The 17,375-nt window shown below is 40.0% G+C and overlaps 1 protein-coding gene across 3 annotated transcripts in view; it reads left to right on the top strand.

Moving 5' to 3' along the window:
• LOC118816046 overlaps window positions 1–17,375 on the top strand; it is a 73,960-nt gene that overhangs the window by 26,892 nt on the left and 29,693 nt on the right. For all 3 annotated transcript variants that reach the window (XM_036582553.1, XM_036582552.1, XM_036582550.1), the window contains 6 exons: window positions 11,870–12,043; window positions 13,409–13,582; window positions 13,822–13,995; window positions 14,228–14,401; window positions 14,780–14,950; window positions 15,621–15,794. In XM_036582553.1, the coding sequence (XP_036438446.1) occupies window positions 11,870–12,043; window positions 13,409–13,582; window positions 13,822–13,995; window positions 14,228–14,401; window positions 14,780–14,950; window positions 15,621–15,794 (1,041 nt within the window). The remainder of the gene's footprint in view (window positions 1–11,869; window positions 12,044–13,408; window positions 13,583–13,821; window positions 13,996–14,227; window positions 14,402–14,779; window positions 14,951–15,620; window positions 15,795–17,375) is intronic.

Genomic DNA, 17,375 nt, shown 5'->3' with positions numbered 1-17,375 from the left:
ATGCAATGTTATCAATCTGATCTAGGTTAAAACACAGCAGAATCGAAACTGGTGTCTGTGTTAAAGTGTGAAATTTGGATGAATGAAGCAAGAGCTATACACAAGATTAAAGATGTGTATGTACTGTAAAATGGATTATGTAGTAATACAAGCTAAACAGTGAAACAAGACTGTCAACACAGAGAATATCTACATAATATACAAGAATATATCAAAGAATCAAGCTACTAAATCCAAAAGGGCAACAGCGCAGTGATCAGTAATGATTCAAACACTGAATTTACAGAGTAGAGCAGAACCCAACAAGCGAGTGTCCACAGAGCTACAGCTCCCATCTGTCTCACAGTGATGACATCACATGGGGCATGGGAAACCTAGAAGATGTGGACTGGAGTATTGGACTGAGCATAATCAGATTTTGCACTTAATTAAGCAATAATAGCCAATCTAGTGCAGTCCAGTAGTCCAGTCCTTCATTATCTTCTGTATCCCTGTGTCTCATTGTTGCGCATGGGACTGTTTAGTTTCTACTACTAGACTTGTTATTGAACTGAACACATTAAATGTGTTTCTCTACCTTGCTGTTTGCTTTTAATCTTTTACATTTAAATATATATTGTAGATGGTGTCATTAGTTTGGCTCTTTATTACATCTTGCAACCCCTCGATAGCCATAACATTTATATCTGTGTGCTGTTTGTAGACTTTAAATGAAGTTATGACATAACTGTATAATCCTCCTTCTCAATTCCAACTTCCTGTAAATGCCAGTCTTTCATTCCTCTTTCTCATGATGAAATTTTGCACCTAAGCAGCTTTTGTCTCATCGTGGACCTTGACATTGTCATTCCGATGATGACCTATTTGGTGAAAGTCAGCGTCTTTCCTCTCAGGAAACCACACATCCTACAGCCAGGATGAAGTCCATCATTGTGATTCCTAACATGTCTGCTGTCTCAGCTTCATCTGGCTCCTCATCTCGCTGTGGCAGCTTTCATATGGCATGCAGCTGCTCCGGAAGAGTCTGGCGTTTTCTCCCTGTGCTCCTCCGCTCGCTCCGGCCCAGTCTCCACGCACATGACGTGACCATCGAGAGCTTTGAGTTCCCATGGTTCTTGCAGCTCCCCCAGCACTGCCGCTTCTGCGCCCTTTCTCCTCAAAATGGAGATCTCCCTCTGTCTCTGATTGAATAGTGGCAAGACTGCAGAAAGTTCTGAAGGAACGGTGCATTTCTTTTGCCCATGCATTCCTTTTTACCCATTCCCCATTGCTTCACCCCTCAGCTGCCTATGGTGCTCCCTGTACCACTGATTCTAGCTAACATTTTTCTCATCCTGAAGTGTGCCGATTTTTGTGCCTCCAAGGTCCTCACTGTTTCTGATTCACCCTTTATGCCTTTTCCATCTACCGTGATGTCATCTGTTTGGCCTTCCCATCCAGGCAACAGAAGCTCGATGACTACCTTTTCATCATCTTGGACCTCACTGTTTGATTCAGAGGGTCGGGTTTCTATTATTACCATCATCTGTTCTCCGCCCTCGCAGCTGCCCACCTTCAGCAGTGAATCATTTCTACGTACTGGGGCTACCTGGATCTTGAGCTCTACTGTCATGTCTTCACTCGTCAAACTGCTCTCTCTCATGAGCTCTGCAGTTGCCCATCACACCCTGCTTCCTCCTGCACTCTTGTTACTCCGCCTTCTCCCACTCATCTCCTGCCGTCCCCTCAGCTCCCACTGCTGCTCCTGCTCTTTAAGACTTCCAGTTCATGACAGCTGCGGGGGACATCTGCCTGTAATTTCAACTCAGCTGGATGTTTTGCTTCTTTATGCAAGATACTTAATGTCTGCTCTCAATGTGGCCAAGCTCATTCCCGACCCGGTTGTCCCCATTGCCCTCCTAAGTTTGGGCCCAAATGTCTACTCCGGCACCTTTTCACTCCTGTAAATGTCCCTGCCCTCGCTGCTGGTCTCTCCCTACATCCTGTTCATTCCTTCACCTCTTATTTGCTAGATGGCCTTATCTTCGGCTTTTCTCTAGGATTTGCTGTGCTTCCTGCCTCTACCCTTTTGTGTCACAACCTCCTCTCCGCTCTTTCTGAGCCTGATGTCGTGTCCTCCCTTTTGGCCAGGTTTCGAAAAGTTTTATGATCAGCCCTTTCACTTCTCCTCCCTTCTCCAATGACCATATCAATCCTATTACCCTTGTAAATAATCTGGCAAGAAATGCTTCATCATCGATTGGTTTATCCCCCATGGTTCCTCAGAACCATCCATTAATAGCCTCGTGCCAAGCTCTGATTTCTCTCTCCCCTATGCTACCATGGATAATGCTATCTCACTCATCAAGCAGGCAGGCCATGGAGCTTGGCTTGCCAAGGCTGGTGTTGTCTCGGCTTTTTAGATCCTCCATCTACACCCCAATTTTTGGCATCTGTTTAGAGTTTGCTGGGATGGCAGGTTTTACTTTGCAGTTTGCTCCCGGCTGCAAGAGCAGCCCCAAAATTTTTGACACCCAGCTGAAGTCTTGTGTTGGATCCTGCTGAATATTTGCAGACTACCCTATGCTCCACCTCCTCAATGATTTCCTTGTGATAGTCTCCCCTTCCTCTCCACCTGTGTATGGCATTTGTACCCTCTCCTCTGCATTGCAGCGACATGGCATCTCTCTGTCTTCCGAGAAGACAGTGGGGCCATCTATGTCACTACAAGTTTCTCGGCATTCAGCCAGACTTCCCTTCCCCCCAATAAACACATTACTACCATCCTGTCAGAATTTGTGCTGCAGCCTTGTTGTTCAAAGCTCCAGCCTAAGGATACCTAAAGGATACTCTTTTATCTCCCACCTCCTCAGCATCTCCTATTTGTTTCCCTCACTCCAACACCACCTCTCCTTGGATGATGAATGCATCTTGGAACTCTGCTTCTGGATCTTCCTCCTCCAGCACTGGAATGACATCTCTTTCTTCTATGAAGATCTTAGTTCCTGAAGATCTGCAATTTTTCACAGAAGCTCAGTAGGCTTTGGTAGCTTCTATGGTGGCCGTTGGTGGAGTTTGCTTTGCTTTCCCTCGAATCAGGGGATTCCTCTGCCTTGTGGGAACTCTACCCTGTAACATTGCTGCACTCCTTTGGGGACATGAATGGACAAGACGAGTGATCCTCAACCACTCTGACAACTTCACATAATGAAAAAAGGATGTTCTAAATCCCTATCACTCATGCAATTCCTACGTCGCCTTACTTGGCACTCAATCCAACATCAATTCATTCTCTGAGCAGTTTACATCCCAGGACATATAAATGCTATTGCTGACTCCCTCTCTCGTTTTCAATTTCAGAAATTCAAAGCCTTGGCACCTCAAGCAGAGCTTCATCCTAAGCTGATTCCACCATATTCAGAATCCATCCTCCAACTGACCGGCAGTTCTTTGAGCTCCTCCTCCAAGCTCAAGAAACAGTCTTAAGTGCAGTTGTCCCTCATACTCTGTCAACTTATTGGTCTGGATGGAAATCTTTCAAGCACTTTCATGCACTCCACAGCATCCCGTTACCTTCAGACAGTCTTTCATTCAGGGCATTTTCTGGTTCTGGTTGAGAGTATGTCATGCACATTTGTTGCTGCCTTCTTGCTGGATTATTTATTTTTCTACCTTTTGTTTTGCACCTTCCCCTGTCTCTGGTTTTCTTGGCTTACTTTTTTTTTTGCTTTGTGATCCTTTTTCACTCAGTTTTTACAAGTTTTTGCTTTCCTTGCCTCTTTGTCAGTTACTCTGTGTTTGTGCCTCCAACTTTACCTCCCTTACTGCTGCAAGCTCTCTTCCCCTGGTCTTGCACCTATAGCTGTTTCTTTGTCATGTGAGTTTTTACTCATTCCTCACTTTGCTGGCTGCCAGTTTTGGATCTGCATGGGTGCTCTATGCATCCTTGCCGTTCTTTGGCAGGTTGGTGTTTGTCTTAGTGGGTTGGCTAATGTAGCATGATAAGTGGTTGGAATGATTCTCAACAGAGCTTTATACCGATGTTTGGATATTCTGACTGGATTGCCTTCCTGTTCTTGTTGCTAAATAAAAGCTTACCATGGTCACTACTGGATGTCTGCTGTTTTTCTCCCTCCTTTTTTTGCTATGGTAGCTGGTTTGCAGGTTTATTACTGTTGGACTATGGGTTTTGGCTACATGCCAGCACAACACGCCAGCACAACTGCGCAGTTTTGCCACTCATTCTTGCCTGGATTCTGCTAGGTACGTGTTATGCCAGTCACACGGCATCACTCATTCCCCTCACTATATCCGCCATTCCTCAAGAAATTGACTCACTGTTTACTTCGTATCAGACTCTGCAATCCCCGCCATCTTGATAAATGGTCAGGACCAACAAACTACTGCCCCTTCCAGCACTTGGCGAATCAACTTTGATGTCCTTCGCTCTCTCCCTCGCTCTTCTTCACTGCCCACTCCAAACAACTCTAGTACAACTCTAGACTCAAATTTGCATTGCTCCACTGTCATTCTATAATAGACAAAGCTGCTTTACTGAATGTCCTTATTGTCAGAAACAGCTTTGACATTTTTTTTCTTTCTGAGACATGGCAGAAACCTGGAGATTACCTTCATCTGAATATATGATGTTACTTAAAAGCTATATCTAGCTAAGCCTAGCTCCCAGGGAAACTCTGGGGGTCTGGATGTTGTCTTTAACAGTATACGCATACTTAACCTCTTTCAGTTTCATGTAGTTACTACTTTTGAATTTATGGCCATGAAATTGGTAGGTCCAGTTTCTGTGCTGTTTCTGTTAATTTACTGCCCGCCCAAATCTTCCTCAAACTTTCTGTCAGAGTTTAGCGAACTACTTACTCTAGCCAGCTCGGTGTGTCCAGCTTTGACTGTGCTTGATGATTTCAATATCCATGTTGACACTGACTGCTCATTTTCAACTGGGTTTTTGTCTGTGCTTAATTGTTTTAGCTTGATACAACATGTTGACTTTCCCACTCATTCACATGGACACACTCTAGATTTAATCTGCTCCACTGGTCTGTTTGTCACTTCAGTTTATAGTGCTCTTGTTGGTGTTTCTGACCATAAGCTTGTTGAAGCTACAGCTAATATTTCATTCTCTCACCCTTGTACCAAGTCCTCAGTCTTGTTTCATAATATTAAGCGTGTTGTTTCTTGTAGTTTTTCTGCTCTTCTTCAGTCTTCTCCCCTCTCCTCCATTTCTCAACTCTCTTGTCCTGATGATATTGTATATCTGTTTAATGGCACCATTTCTGATGTACCTGACCAGCTAGCCCCTCTGAAAACTAGACAGGTTCCTTCTGGTCACTCCTCCCCTTGGTTTACCACTTAACTCAGTGCTATGAAAATCACAGGCAGGCGTTTAGAGCATCTTTATAAGAAAACTGGTCTCATTGCTCATGTGTTAGCATTTAAAGACCATATTCTTAGATATTGAGCTGCTTTAAATGCTGCGTGTTCACTGTATATTTCTTCTGTCATTAATGGTACTGGATATAAGTTCAAAATACTTTTCTCTTTCATAGATTTTTCACAGACAAAATTAGTAACATCTACCAACAGTTCCCCTCAACCTCCTCAACATCTGTCTGTAGTAACATCCCTCTTAACTCAGCTGACAAACCCCTGTCTATTTGTTCTCCTGTTGAACTTACTCTCATTTCTGAATTAATTGCAAAATCTAATGCTTCAACCTGTCAGCTTGATCCTTGGCCCTCTACTCTTTATCATCTATATTTTACCCCTTGGTCAGATCGTCTGCCGTCTCTTTTTTTTGTTGTTATGCTGATGATATACAAATCTAGGTAACCGTACCTTTTTGATCCTGTCTTTTCTTTCAAACCTTATATCAAGACTTTAGTCAAAACAGCTTTTTTCCATCTCTGCAATATTGCTCGCCTTTGCCCCCTGCTCTCCATGAAAGCTACTGAATCTTTGGTCCATGCTTTCATATCATGTGGCTTAGACTACTGCAACTCCCTTCTCTTTGGTGTTCCTTACAAAACTATTTGCCCTCTACAGTATTTAAAAAATCAGCTCACATCACCCCAATTCTATATCAGTTACACTGATTACCCGTCCCGCTTCGTATCCATTTTAAAGTCCTCCTGCTAACTTAGAAATCTCTACATGGTCCAGCATCAGCTTACTTAGCTGAGCTCCTGCGCCCTTACTGTCCTGCCCAAACACTTAGATCCTCTGATTCAGGTCATCTAGTTCACCCAAAATTTAGACTGGCCATGGTTGGAGGCAGATCTTTCAGCATCATGGCCCCCAAACTATGGAACTCATTACCACAATCTCTCCATGACTGTCCCTCACTTTCCTCCTTTAAAACTCAGCTTAAAAACTCCCTCCTTTCTCAGCACTTTCAATCTTCTCCTCACTGATTTTTTTCCCTTCCTCTGTAAAGTGCCCTTGGGCCTGAGAAAGACGCTATATAAGTTGAACTTGTCAGCTCCCCTTAACCTCTGACATTCTCCACCATTGCATTCAGGCACTCCGTGCTGGACTCTTCCCCAAAGATATATCCACTACATTAGAAGTCATTTTTCTCCATGCTTTCTTCAGTTTCCTGAGATGTTTGGAACATACAGCTTGATTAGAAACCTTCAACCCTGCTGTATATCCCTGCCTGTCAGACCTAACTTTACTAAACTAAGATACTATGATCTATAATATCAAACAAAGCAAAACAAACTAATTAGGTAAAAGCATTCCTCAATATTTGTTTAAACTCTCTTCTCAGCCCGTACGAACCTCTGGCACAGCTACCCCAACTCAGGCTCTCTTAAAACACCCAACAATCAGACCCACTCTTCATCACAGAAACTGGCTCTATGGTTTCCCATTGCTAGTTCCACAAACACTTACGCCTAGTTCTGTCATTAACCAGTTACCCTCCAGAACAATTTTCTTCAGAATCAGAGCAGCTTCTTCTGCTACTCAGGAATCCCCAATCATACTGTTCAATTGCTCGGATGATGGTCTTCGCAAGCTTACCATGGCAACATACGAACTCAAATCCAAGACCTCCACAAAGCTCACAAATGGTTGGCTTCCATCTAATCTGAAGTTTTTAGGGTTGGCCTTTTAGTGACCCACAGAAGCCGTACTGAACTCCAGCCCAAAATTCCTCAAACTTCCCCTTCTCTCATTATCTCATTTACCAAGGTGTGGTCTGCATTTGCAAAATGGAAATACAGCATAACTGAAGTTTGAGGAAAACCATGCCTAAAACTCCTATTTTAATACAGCTGGTGGCATAGTGCGAAGCTAACAACCTGGAGTTAAACACACAAAAACCTGTGGAGATGACTATTGGCTTCAGAAAGAAACCCATCCCACTGCTTCCACTGGAAGTACACGGCTCCACAGTCAGTAGAGCAGAGTCTTACAAATTCCTGGGCACCACCATTCAGCAGGATCACAAATGGGACAGACACAGCACTGCAGTTATGAAGAAGGCCTAGCAGTGCCTGTACATCCTGCAACAGCTCAAGAAATTCGGGCTGCTTCAAGCACTGACGATCCAGATCTACACTGGATCATTACATCCTCCATTTAGATGTTTTTTCTACATTTATTTTATTCAATTTAATTTTGTGTTGACACCTGCAACAAGAGAAAGCCCTTGCCCACCTGATACTTGGTGAATGTGGCTGTTTAAGGAGGAAGGAAAAGTTCTGTGTTATTTATTTTCTTTAAGTACTTTAGTCATTTTCCGTATTTTCTATGTAGACACTTTTAATATATTTGTTATTTTTTCACTATTGAAGTCTAAAATCTAGTAATTTGGGTTCTAATTCACCTTTTTAGCACAATACATTATTATCTTACTGCTGTGTATTGTTTTTGCTTCACTACAACATAGACACCACTTACCATTCATCACTTTGCTGTGTTTTAACCTACAACAAACATTATATATGCTTAAACATTATGGTTATGGACACTATGTATGATTATGCCATGCATACCATAAATCTTGTGTATGTAGCGTGCGTTTACTGTTGACAACTCAAAGTTCTATACAGACAGGTGATAAAGCTTAAAGGTAATAGAAAAAACTATGAGCGTTAACAAATGAGGTTACAAATCATATTAATATGAAAAAAATTACTGTACTGGAACAAAGATACTTAATCTATATTACTCTATTCTTCTCTATCATGTTTGCATGTACCTACTGGAATTCTAATCATTGGAAGCTAAAATAAAATTGAAAACTCCTGTTTTTTTCTCACATGTTGAACTTGCACATTTTCCACCAACTATTACTTATGAGTATTACATACTTACTATAAAATTCTGAGAAAGTACTGCTCTACATTCCTAGTACTTTTCATTTAAGTTTCTAAGAACATGCAAATTATATACCAGAAATTACTTGTAAATAAGTTATGCTGTACATACAGTGCTGTGAAAAAGTATGTGTGCCCTTCCCAATTTCTTTGCATATTTGTCACACTTGAATGTTTCCAATCATCACTACTTTTTTATATTAGACAAAAATAACCCCAGTAAACATAAAATGCTGTTTCTAAATGATGATTTCATTTATTGAAGGAAAAATACTGTTCAGCCCCACCTGGCCACATTTGGAAAAGTAACTGACCCCTTAACTACTAAGTCAAATAGTTAACTAAATTCAATTGACTATTGGGTTCAGTTTCGCTGGCCACACCCAGACATGATCACTGCCAGGCCTGTTGAATCTAAACATCATTTAAATAGAACCTGTCTGGCAGTGTGAAGCAGCTAGAAGGTCTCAAACAGCAGCACACGATGCCACATTCTGAAGAGATTCAAATGTAGAGATGAAACAAAGTCACTGAAATCTACCAGTTTGGAAAAAGTTACAAAGCCCTTGCTAAGGCTCTGGGACTCCAGCGAACCACAATGAGAGCCATTATCTGCAAATAGAGAGAACTTGGAACAGTGGTGAACCTTCCCAGGAGCACATTGTCGACTCATTCAGGAGGCAACAAAAGAACCCAGACTAAAATCTAAAGAACTGCAGGCCTCACTTGCCTCAATTAAGGTCAATGTACACCATTCCAGAATAAGAAAGATACTGGGCATCCATGGGAGAGTGGCAAGGCACAAACCACTACTGTCCAAACACATCATTAGAACATCATACCAACAGTCAACAGCTTCTGCAGGACCTGGATGACTTGTCTAGCATAAAATCCTAAAGGAGAATGTCCACCCATCCACAGTGATGTAAAAGACTCATCAGAAGTTATGACACATGTTTGATTGCAGTTGTTACTGCTAAGGGGCAGCACAAGCAGTTATTAGGTCTGGGGGACAATTACTTTTTCGCATGTGTGATATAGGTTTTGAATAAATATTTATCTTCAATATATGGAATGATCATTTAAAAGCTGCATTTTCTGTTTACGTGTTGTCTTTGTCTTATATTTAAATTAGTTGGACGATCTGAAACATTTAAATGTGACAAAAAAAATAGAAGAAATCTGATACTTTTTCACAGCACTGTACCTGGTAGTTTTTATGTAAGTTACTGTATACATTTATCAAATGAATGACCAGCAGATGTGAAATGTTTTTTAAAAGCTTATTAAATCTCTTTAGGATCAGGCATCAAATGAGTTTTGACATGTGACTGGCTGGTAAGCAGTATCTTCTTCAGGTTTTCTCTTGGGTGTCTTTATCTCTTAAGCCTCTTTATTGCCAGACTTGCTCCTTGAAATTGTCAGGAGCACCAAGTTCCTTGGTGTCCACATCACAACCTCATCTTGTCCTTCAACACCAACTTCATAGCCAAGAGAGCCCAGCAGCACCTCTACTTCCTGTGGAGACTGAAGAAACCTCACCCGCATCCTCACCATGTTCTACAGATGGACTGTGGAGAGCATCCTGAGCAGCTGCATCATCGCCTGGTTTGGGAATTGCACCGCCTCCGACCACAAGACCCTACAGTGCATAGTAAGGACAGCTGAGAGGATCATTGGGGTCTCTCTCCCCTTCATCACGGACATCTACACCACACGCTGCATTCCAAAGCCACCAGCATAATGAACGACCCCATCTATCCCTCACACTGACTTTTCTCACTGCTGCCGTCTGGCAGAAGGCACCAGAGCATCCGTGCCATCACTGCCAGACTCTGCAACAGCTTTGTTCCTCAAGCAATCAGGTTTTTAAACTCACAAGGACTGAACTGGAACCCCCTCACACACATACTCTACACTAACACACACACACACACTCACACACCTCTTTTGATGCTCTATTTGCACTGGAACTTTGCTGCTAACACTGTGTTTTACTCAAGTACTGTGTATATCCTACCTCAGTAACTGCCGTGCTCACATATGTTATAATCTGACTGCATAAACTCAAAGATTACAGCATGCTAAAATATCTTTGCACCCTATTCTCACTACCACATGCTCAGAAATGAGTGCTGTGTTGGTGCTGTACTGTCCTGTCTGTTTACTGTGTCTAATGTCTGTTTTATTTATCATATTTATTTGTTGTTTCTAGTTTAATGTTTTGTGTACTTACATCTGCACATTTGCACTTTGTACTCTTTTGTTCCATGTTGCACCGTGTTGTTCCTGGAGGATCGTAATTTCACTCCACTGTGTACGTGTACATAGATGGAAAGACAATAAAAGCCTCTTGACTTGACTTGACTTGACTTGAAGATCTCTCTAGCTTCTCAAGTCTCACTTTTTTCTCATTTCTAAATCCATTGATTTGTAAGCAAACAACCAACCAACTAATCAACAAACAAAGAAAGAAACCAATACATAATTAGAAAAGCAAGATTTTTTTTTAAGTTACCATTTGGATCTCTTTCAAATCCATCAGTCAGTCTTTTCCTGTATGCACCTTTGTTGAATTTTGGGTTTTAGTTTTGTTAGTTTTTCAGGTATACTCTCTGCCTGTTGTCTACCTTCTCCCTCTAGCTCACCCCATAGTGCGGCTATGCATCATTCTGCATTTCAAATCTGCCTTCTGATGACTTTGAGTGTTTTAAGTTCTTTCAGTTCCCTTCACAATTCTGATCCATTAGTTTGGGCCAGCCTTCATTTATTCTTTGTGGAAATGTTTCTTTTCTTGAATTCTTGAGCTCTGCATTTCAGTCTGTCTGTGTTCACTGTGAGTGTTATGCCCTTGTTTCACACTGGGTTGATTCCTGTACATGTCACTGTACAATGTACATGTCAATGTACAATGTACTGTATACTGTCAGCCCTGTTACAGCTGACTTAGGTGGATTTGAATAAGATTTTGATATTAAAACAGATAGTAAGATTTTACTTTATTCAATTAAGGAAACATTTGTGTCTAAGTTGCCTAAATTTAAGCCAGTAACATGGATCCCACTCCATCTGGCTTGAGGGTATTCCTTGCTTTATATATTGATGAAATTTCAGTACAGAACTAGTGACATGACCTATTTTATATTCTTTTTCAGAGGTGCATGCAAGTTAACCACAGAATGAAAATTTATAAAAATGGCTTAGTTAAATTAATATCTTTTGCAAGTAATTTTTGATATTTGAAGTAGTAAAAAAATATTGAAAAGAATAAATACATTCCGGTGGAGCTGACACATATAGCCATAACAAAATGCACTTTTTTCTTTAAGGTCAAACTTGAGCAAATAAGACAAGTGTGATTAATCATTATTAACTATTTAAAATAATGCAATGAAAATTGTCATTTTGTAAATGTTTGTAATATTTGACAGCCACAAAAATACAGAAAAATGTTTTTGTGCTGTCCTGTAACCAATTATTTCTTCTTTTTGAAAGTATTTTTTGAGAGTATTGTATAATCTGTTGCTATTTCTCTCTTTATACAGACTTGTTATGTGCAATCTTGGAGAAAAAGCATGTGAGATTCTGGGATCGGCTCTACAATCGGAAAAATCCTCCTTGAAAGAGCTAGACCTCAGTTACAATGACCTGCAGGTTTCAGGAGTGGAGCTGCTCTCTGCTGGATTGAAGAGCTCACATTGTAAACTAGAAATACTTAGGTGAACACTTAACACTCATTCACTTATGGTTTCAGGCTTTCAAACTAAAAAACAACAAAAATAAGGAAAGGGGAGAGCAGTGGTGTCGCTGAAGTTAACATTGCAGGATGATGACCTTTTTATTGTTCTTTGCACAATAAAAGAAAAAAAAAACTTGAGGTGCACCCTCACATTTGTAACATTCCCAAAGGAACATGAATCCCACTTTCCCAACAAAAGCACTACTAGTCCAAAGTTTCAAAACCAACTTTAAATAGTGATGTTGAATATATATGAAGTTGTCCTCAAAACATTATTTAATAGAATATCCCACAGTAGTTCATTTTCAGCAAGGTGTCCAGCAAAGGTGGAACATTTTTAGTTAGGAAAGTGTCTAAGACACTCTTCATGAAGCTGCTTGAGAGAGCACAAAGAGTATGCAAAGCTGCATCAAAGCAAAGAAGGATACTGACGAATCTAAAATATAACTTAAATCTTTATTAAAATTACAATAAAATTGTTCATAATTGTTGATCATCACATAACTCTATATCTGGTATTCCATAGTTTTGCTGTCTTCACTATTATTTAAATTAGAAAAAAATAGAGGTGCCCAAAGAATTGACTGGGAATGAGGTATGATTGTATGGTTTTGTCATTCAATTCATGTGTTTTTAGAATTCTTCTTAATCCCTCACTTTACACATCCAAGAAATATAAAAATGCTATCTAATTTGCAGTATGCTGTTTGAACATGTAATCTAGTAATAAATGGTACATTTAGGAATTTTGAGAAGATTTAAATTTCGGTTTCTGATAGCATTTAGCTATCTTATATGCAGAAGGATAGATTGTTGAACTGAATCATACTTGTCTGCTTGTACACTGAGAGAATTTCTGCCCACTTTGCTCCAATAATAAAGTGAATATCTCAACAAAAAACTAAAAATGCTAAATTCTGACACTGTGAACATCAACTATATTCATCTATTCCACACTCAATACTATTCAATTGGTAGTCTTTGGTATATGTGTGAGAGAGTAGGACCTGTCTGAGCTAATTTAAAAATAGTCCAACAAAAAAGCTGCACACTTATATATAATAAATCCTGATCCAACACAAGGCCTAATTTAATAGGACAAGTTAGGCTTGCACACAAGGAGCATCCAATCTTAACTGAACTAAACAAACTACTTCCACATTGCCAAGTGATACTCAAAAACATTCATTCTCCCCTGCTAATAAAGCATTATGTGCCTATGCTGTTGAAAAGCCTATGCTAACTACCTACAGATTACACTGATACACTTCTTTATTATTTAATTTAGTATTAAGAAATTCTTTAGTATATTGTAATTTACATAATCATTTATGTTTCTTTCCAGGCTAACTGTCTGTAATTTAGGAGAAAAGGACTGTAAAAAGCTAGCATCCGCTCTACAATCAGTAAACTCCTCACTGAAAGAGCTAGACCTCAGTAACAATGACCTGCAGGACGCAGGAGTGAAGCTGCTCTCTGCTGGACTGAAGAGTTCACACTGTAAACTGGAAATACTCAGGTGAAATTTCTGTGATTTAATTCCTGAATGGAAAAAGTTGGAAAACCATACTGAACTGTTAACTTGACACTCTAATAGTGCTACACTAGAATTTTATAATTCTAGTGTATGTAACCTAATTTAGTAATATGAAAATATACAAATAATTGTTACATAATGTTGTTTAGACAATTATTTATTTTAATTAGATTTTTTTTTAGAATACTCTGAGATATGTTGTAATTTCTCTCCCTTTGCAGACTAACTGTCTGTGATATTGGAAATAAAGCCTGTGAAAATCTAGGATCAGCATTACAATCAATAAACTCCACCCTGAAATATCTGGACCTCAGTTGCAATGGCCTGCAGGATTCAGGGGTGGAGATGCTTTCTGCTGGGCTGAAGAGTCCACACTGTAAATTGGAGATACTCAGGTAAACATTTTATTGACTTCATTCTTGTCTTGATAAAAATTAAGCTGAGAATTTATAATATTTTTCTGGTGTTTTATAATTTTTTTTATCTTTTACTCTAACTATACCACTATTAAATGGGATTTTGTTGTTTCTTGTTTGAACAATGTGATATATTTTTTCTTCTTATATCATTCAGAAATGTTTATTTGAGTATACTATAAGATCTCTTGTAATTTCTCACCTTTTGCAGACTAGCTATCTGTAACCTTGGAGCAAAGGCTTATGAAAATCTGGGATCAGTTCTACAATCAGTAAACTCCCCACTGAAAGAGCTGGACCTCAGTTACAATGATCTGCATGATTCAGGAGTGAAGCTGCTCTCTGCTGGACTGAAGAGTTCACACTGCAAACTGGAAACACTCAGGTGAGCTTTCAGTGAATTTGTTCCTGAATGGAATAAAACAAGTCATGTGATGCCATTTATACATAAATGTCAACTTTGCTATTTACATTTGGCTTTGAAACAAATTTTAAGTATGTAAGATCAGATCAAAATGTGTTTAAGATTATGAAAATTAAATGTCATAAGGTAGCCTAACTTTGGACTTGGAGAGGGGTACACAGCTCCTCTTCCTGCTAAATATGTAACATTACAGTAATCAATCCTGCTAGAAATAAAGGCAAGGTGATAAAATGCAGATTTATGTCACAAATGTGAGAGGACATACCCTTAGTTTTTTTTTTTTTTTTTACTATGTTTCGTTTTCTGATAGTATCTTCTGTAACTTGTGTCCCTTCATAGACTAACCATGTGTATGGAAGAAAAGGCCTGTGAACATCTAGCATCTGCTCTACAATCAGTAAACTCTTCCCTAAAAGAGCTAGATCTCAGTCACAATGACCTGCAGGATTCCGAAGTGGAGCTGCTCTCTGCTGGACTGATGAGTTCACACTGTAAACTGGAGACACTCAGGTGAACTTTCTGTGAATTAAATCTTAAATGTTAAGGTCTATTAAGCATGGTAAGTGTTTGGCTTGGCCAAATCCACCTCTGACACCATTTGATCACCCAAGGGAAGAGATTGGACTAGAAAGTATTTTGAAAAATATGCAATGCTGTTTTTATATACTAAGATACTCATACAGGATACTAATACACACACAAACACACATTTACACATCTAAATGGGTGTTTTGTTTTCACAAAAAGCTCTTTACATAGTACTGTGAATCTGTTTGTCAGTTTAGTTATTTTGCATTCTCCATCCTGATTGATGTTTTTACAACCTCACCTCAAATGAAACAACATAAGAGTCAGAACACTACATTTACAAATTTAGAAAACATGTTTTTTTTTTTCTAAATAATTACAAAATCTTGGACAAAGCAAAAAGTAATGGTGACTTATTGATGAAAGAGAGAGAGGTTGAGAGAGGTGTATGGCTAGGTCTTCCCAGCAGGTACCAGTGATCTATAGACATTGCAACTGCAGGGTAACTGAAAATACAAGACTAGACACAAACACAAATCAAAAGCACACCAGATGTAAAAATGTCTATTTTAAGAAATTTGATTTTTCAAACGTAGTTGTTTTTTGCTGTATGTAAATGTAATCTGTCCCACCCTTTCCTTCCTATCTGTAGATTGTCTGGTTGCATGGTTACAGATGAAGGCTATTCTTCTTTGGCTTCAGCTCTGAAATTAAACCCCTACCATCTAAGAGAACTGGATTTGACTTATAATCACCCAGGAGAGTCTGGAGTGAAGCTGCTTTCTGGTCTACTGGAGGATCCACAGTGCACACTGGAGAAACTACAGTGAGATACTGACTCTGTCTCTCTCTCTCTCTCTCTCTCTCTCTCTCTTTGCTATTCCCAAATATAGTAATCTGTTTCAACTTTATTCAATAGTAGAAAGTTTTGTCCTATGCAGTCAGTGATGAGCTCACTTACAAAGTGAGTCAAGGGGACCATAGTTGTTTGTGGAGAGGGCCAAGTAGATCTGAGTATCATCTGCATAGCTGTGGTAAGATATCCCATAGTCTTGTACTTACTTAGCCAAGAGGCAGCATGTGTAAATTACATAAAGACTGTCTGAAGAATTGAACCCTGGGAGACAGCACAGGTCACTGGCACTCTCTCAGAAACATTATTTTCTATTTTGACAAAGTAGTCCATTCCTTGCAGGTATGAAGTGAACCACTTTAGTTCCTGAGAGACCAACCCAGTTCTCAAGTCTATAAGAATTTTATGGTCAGTGGTATTAAAGGAAATCTTTTTAAGAGAGGCTTCGCAATTGCAGTTTTTAGCTCACAGTGCACAGTATCAGATAAACATTTAAATGTCGTAAATAAAATAAAATAAAATAAAACATGCATTGCTACCATCACTCACTCATACACACACACACACACACACACACACACACACACACATACAGTCATACCTGTAAACCTTACATTGTGTAAAGTATGTGTCTTAAGTGAAAGTGCTGAATGCAGCAGCAGTTAAAGGGTGTATGGTGGCAAAGAAAGGGATCAGTGAGGTGACAGATCGGTGGGGTAATATGGCAGGTAAGTAAAATGCTAGAATAAACACTGGTCTGAGATGCCAGTTTCAAAGGATGGAATGTTGAGTGTGATACTATATACCAGTATATTTAAAAGTGCAGTTTAGAAGTTGGAGTATTGTTTATGTGTAATATTTTAATTGTTCAAGAGAGTGGTGGCTTGTGGGAAGAAGCTTCTCTGTAGCCTGGATGTCCTGATCCTCATTTGGCTGAAGCGCCGGCCTGAGGAAAGGAGCTGGAACAGGTGGTGTCCAGGATGTGATGAGTTGGTGGAGATTTTCTCTGCATGCTTCCTTGTTCTGGAGGCATGCAGTTCCAGCAATGTGGGCAACTTAACCCCAATTGTCCTCTCTGCAGACCTGATGATGCGCTGCAGTCTGTGGTGGTCATGCTTGTGCCACACAGTGATGGATATGGTGATGATGAACTCTATGATGGCCTGTAGAACCACACAATCAGCTCCTGGGGCAGGTTGAACTTCCTCAGCTGATGTAGAAAGTATATCCTCTGCTGGGCTCTCTTGATGATGGAGCTGATGTTGCTGTCCCACTTCAGGCCCCTGGTGATTGTTGTGCCCAGGAACTTGCAGGACTCTACTGCAGTTCTGTCCAGGATGGTGAGTGCTGGCAGGGTCAGAGGGCTCCTCCTAAAGTCCAGTCATCTCCACTGTTTTCACTGTATTTAGCATCAGGTTGTTGTCGCTGCTCCAAAGGACCACCCATGTGTAAGCAGACCTGTCACCATCTCGGATGAAACCAATGACTGTAGTGTCATCTGCATATTTCAAGATTTTGACTTGAGGGATCAGCGGAGGTACAGTTGTTAGTGTA

Source organism: Colossoma macropomum, unplaced genomic scaffold, assembly GCF_904425465.1.
Source record: "Colossoma macropomum unplaced genomic scaffold, Colossoma_macropomum, whole genome shotgun sequence".
Taxonomy (NCBI): Eukaryota; Metazoa; Chordata; class Actinopteri; order Characiformes; family Serrasalmidae; genus Colossoma; species Colossoma macropomum.
This window is presented reverse-complemented; position numbering and strand designations above follow the sequence as displayed.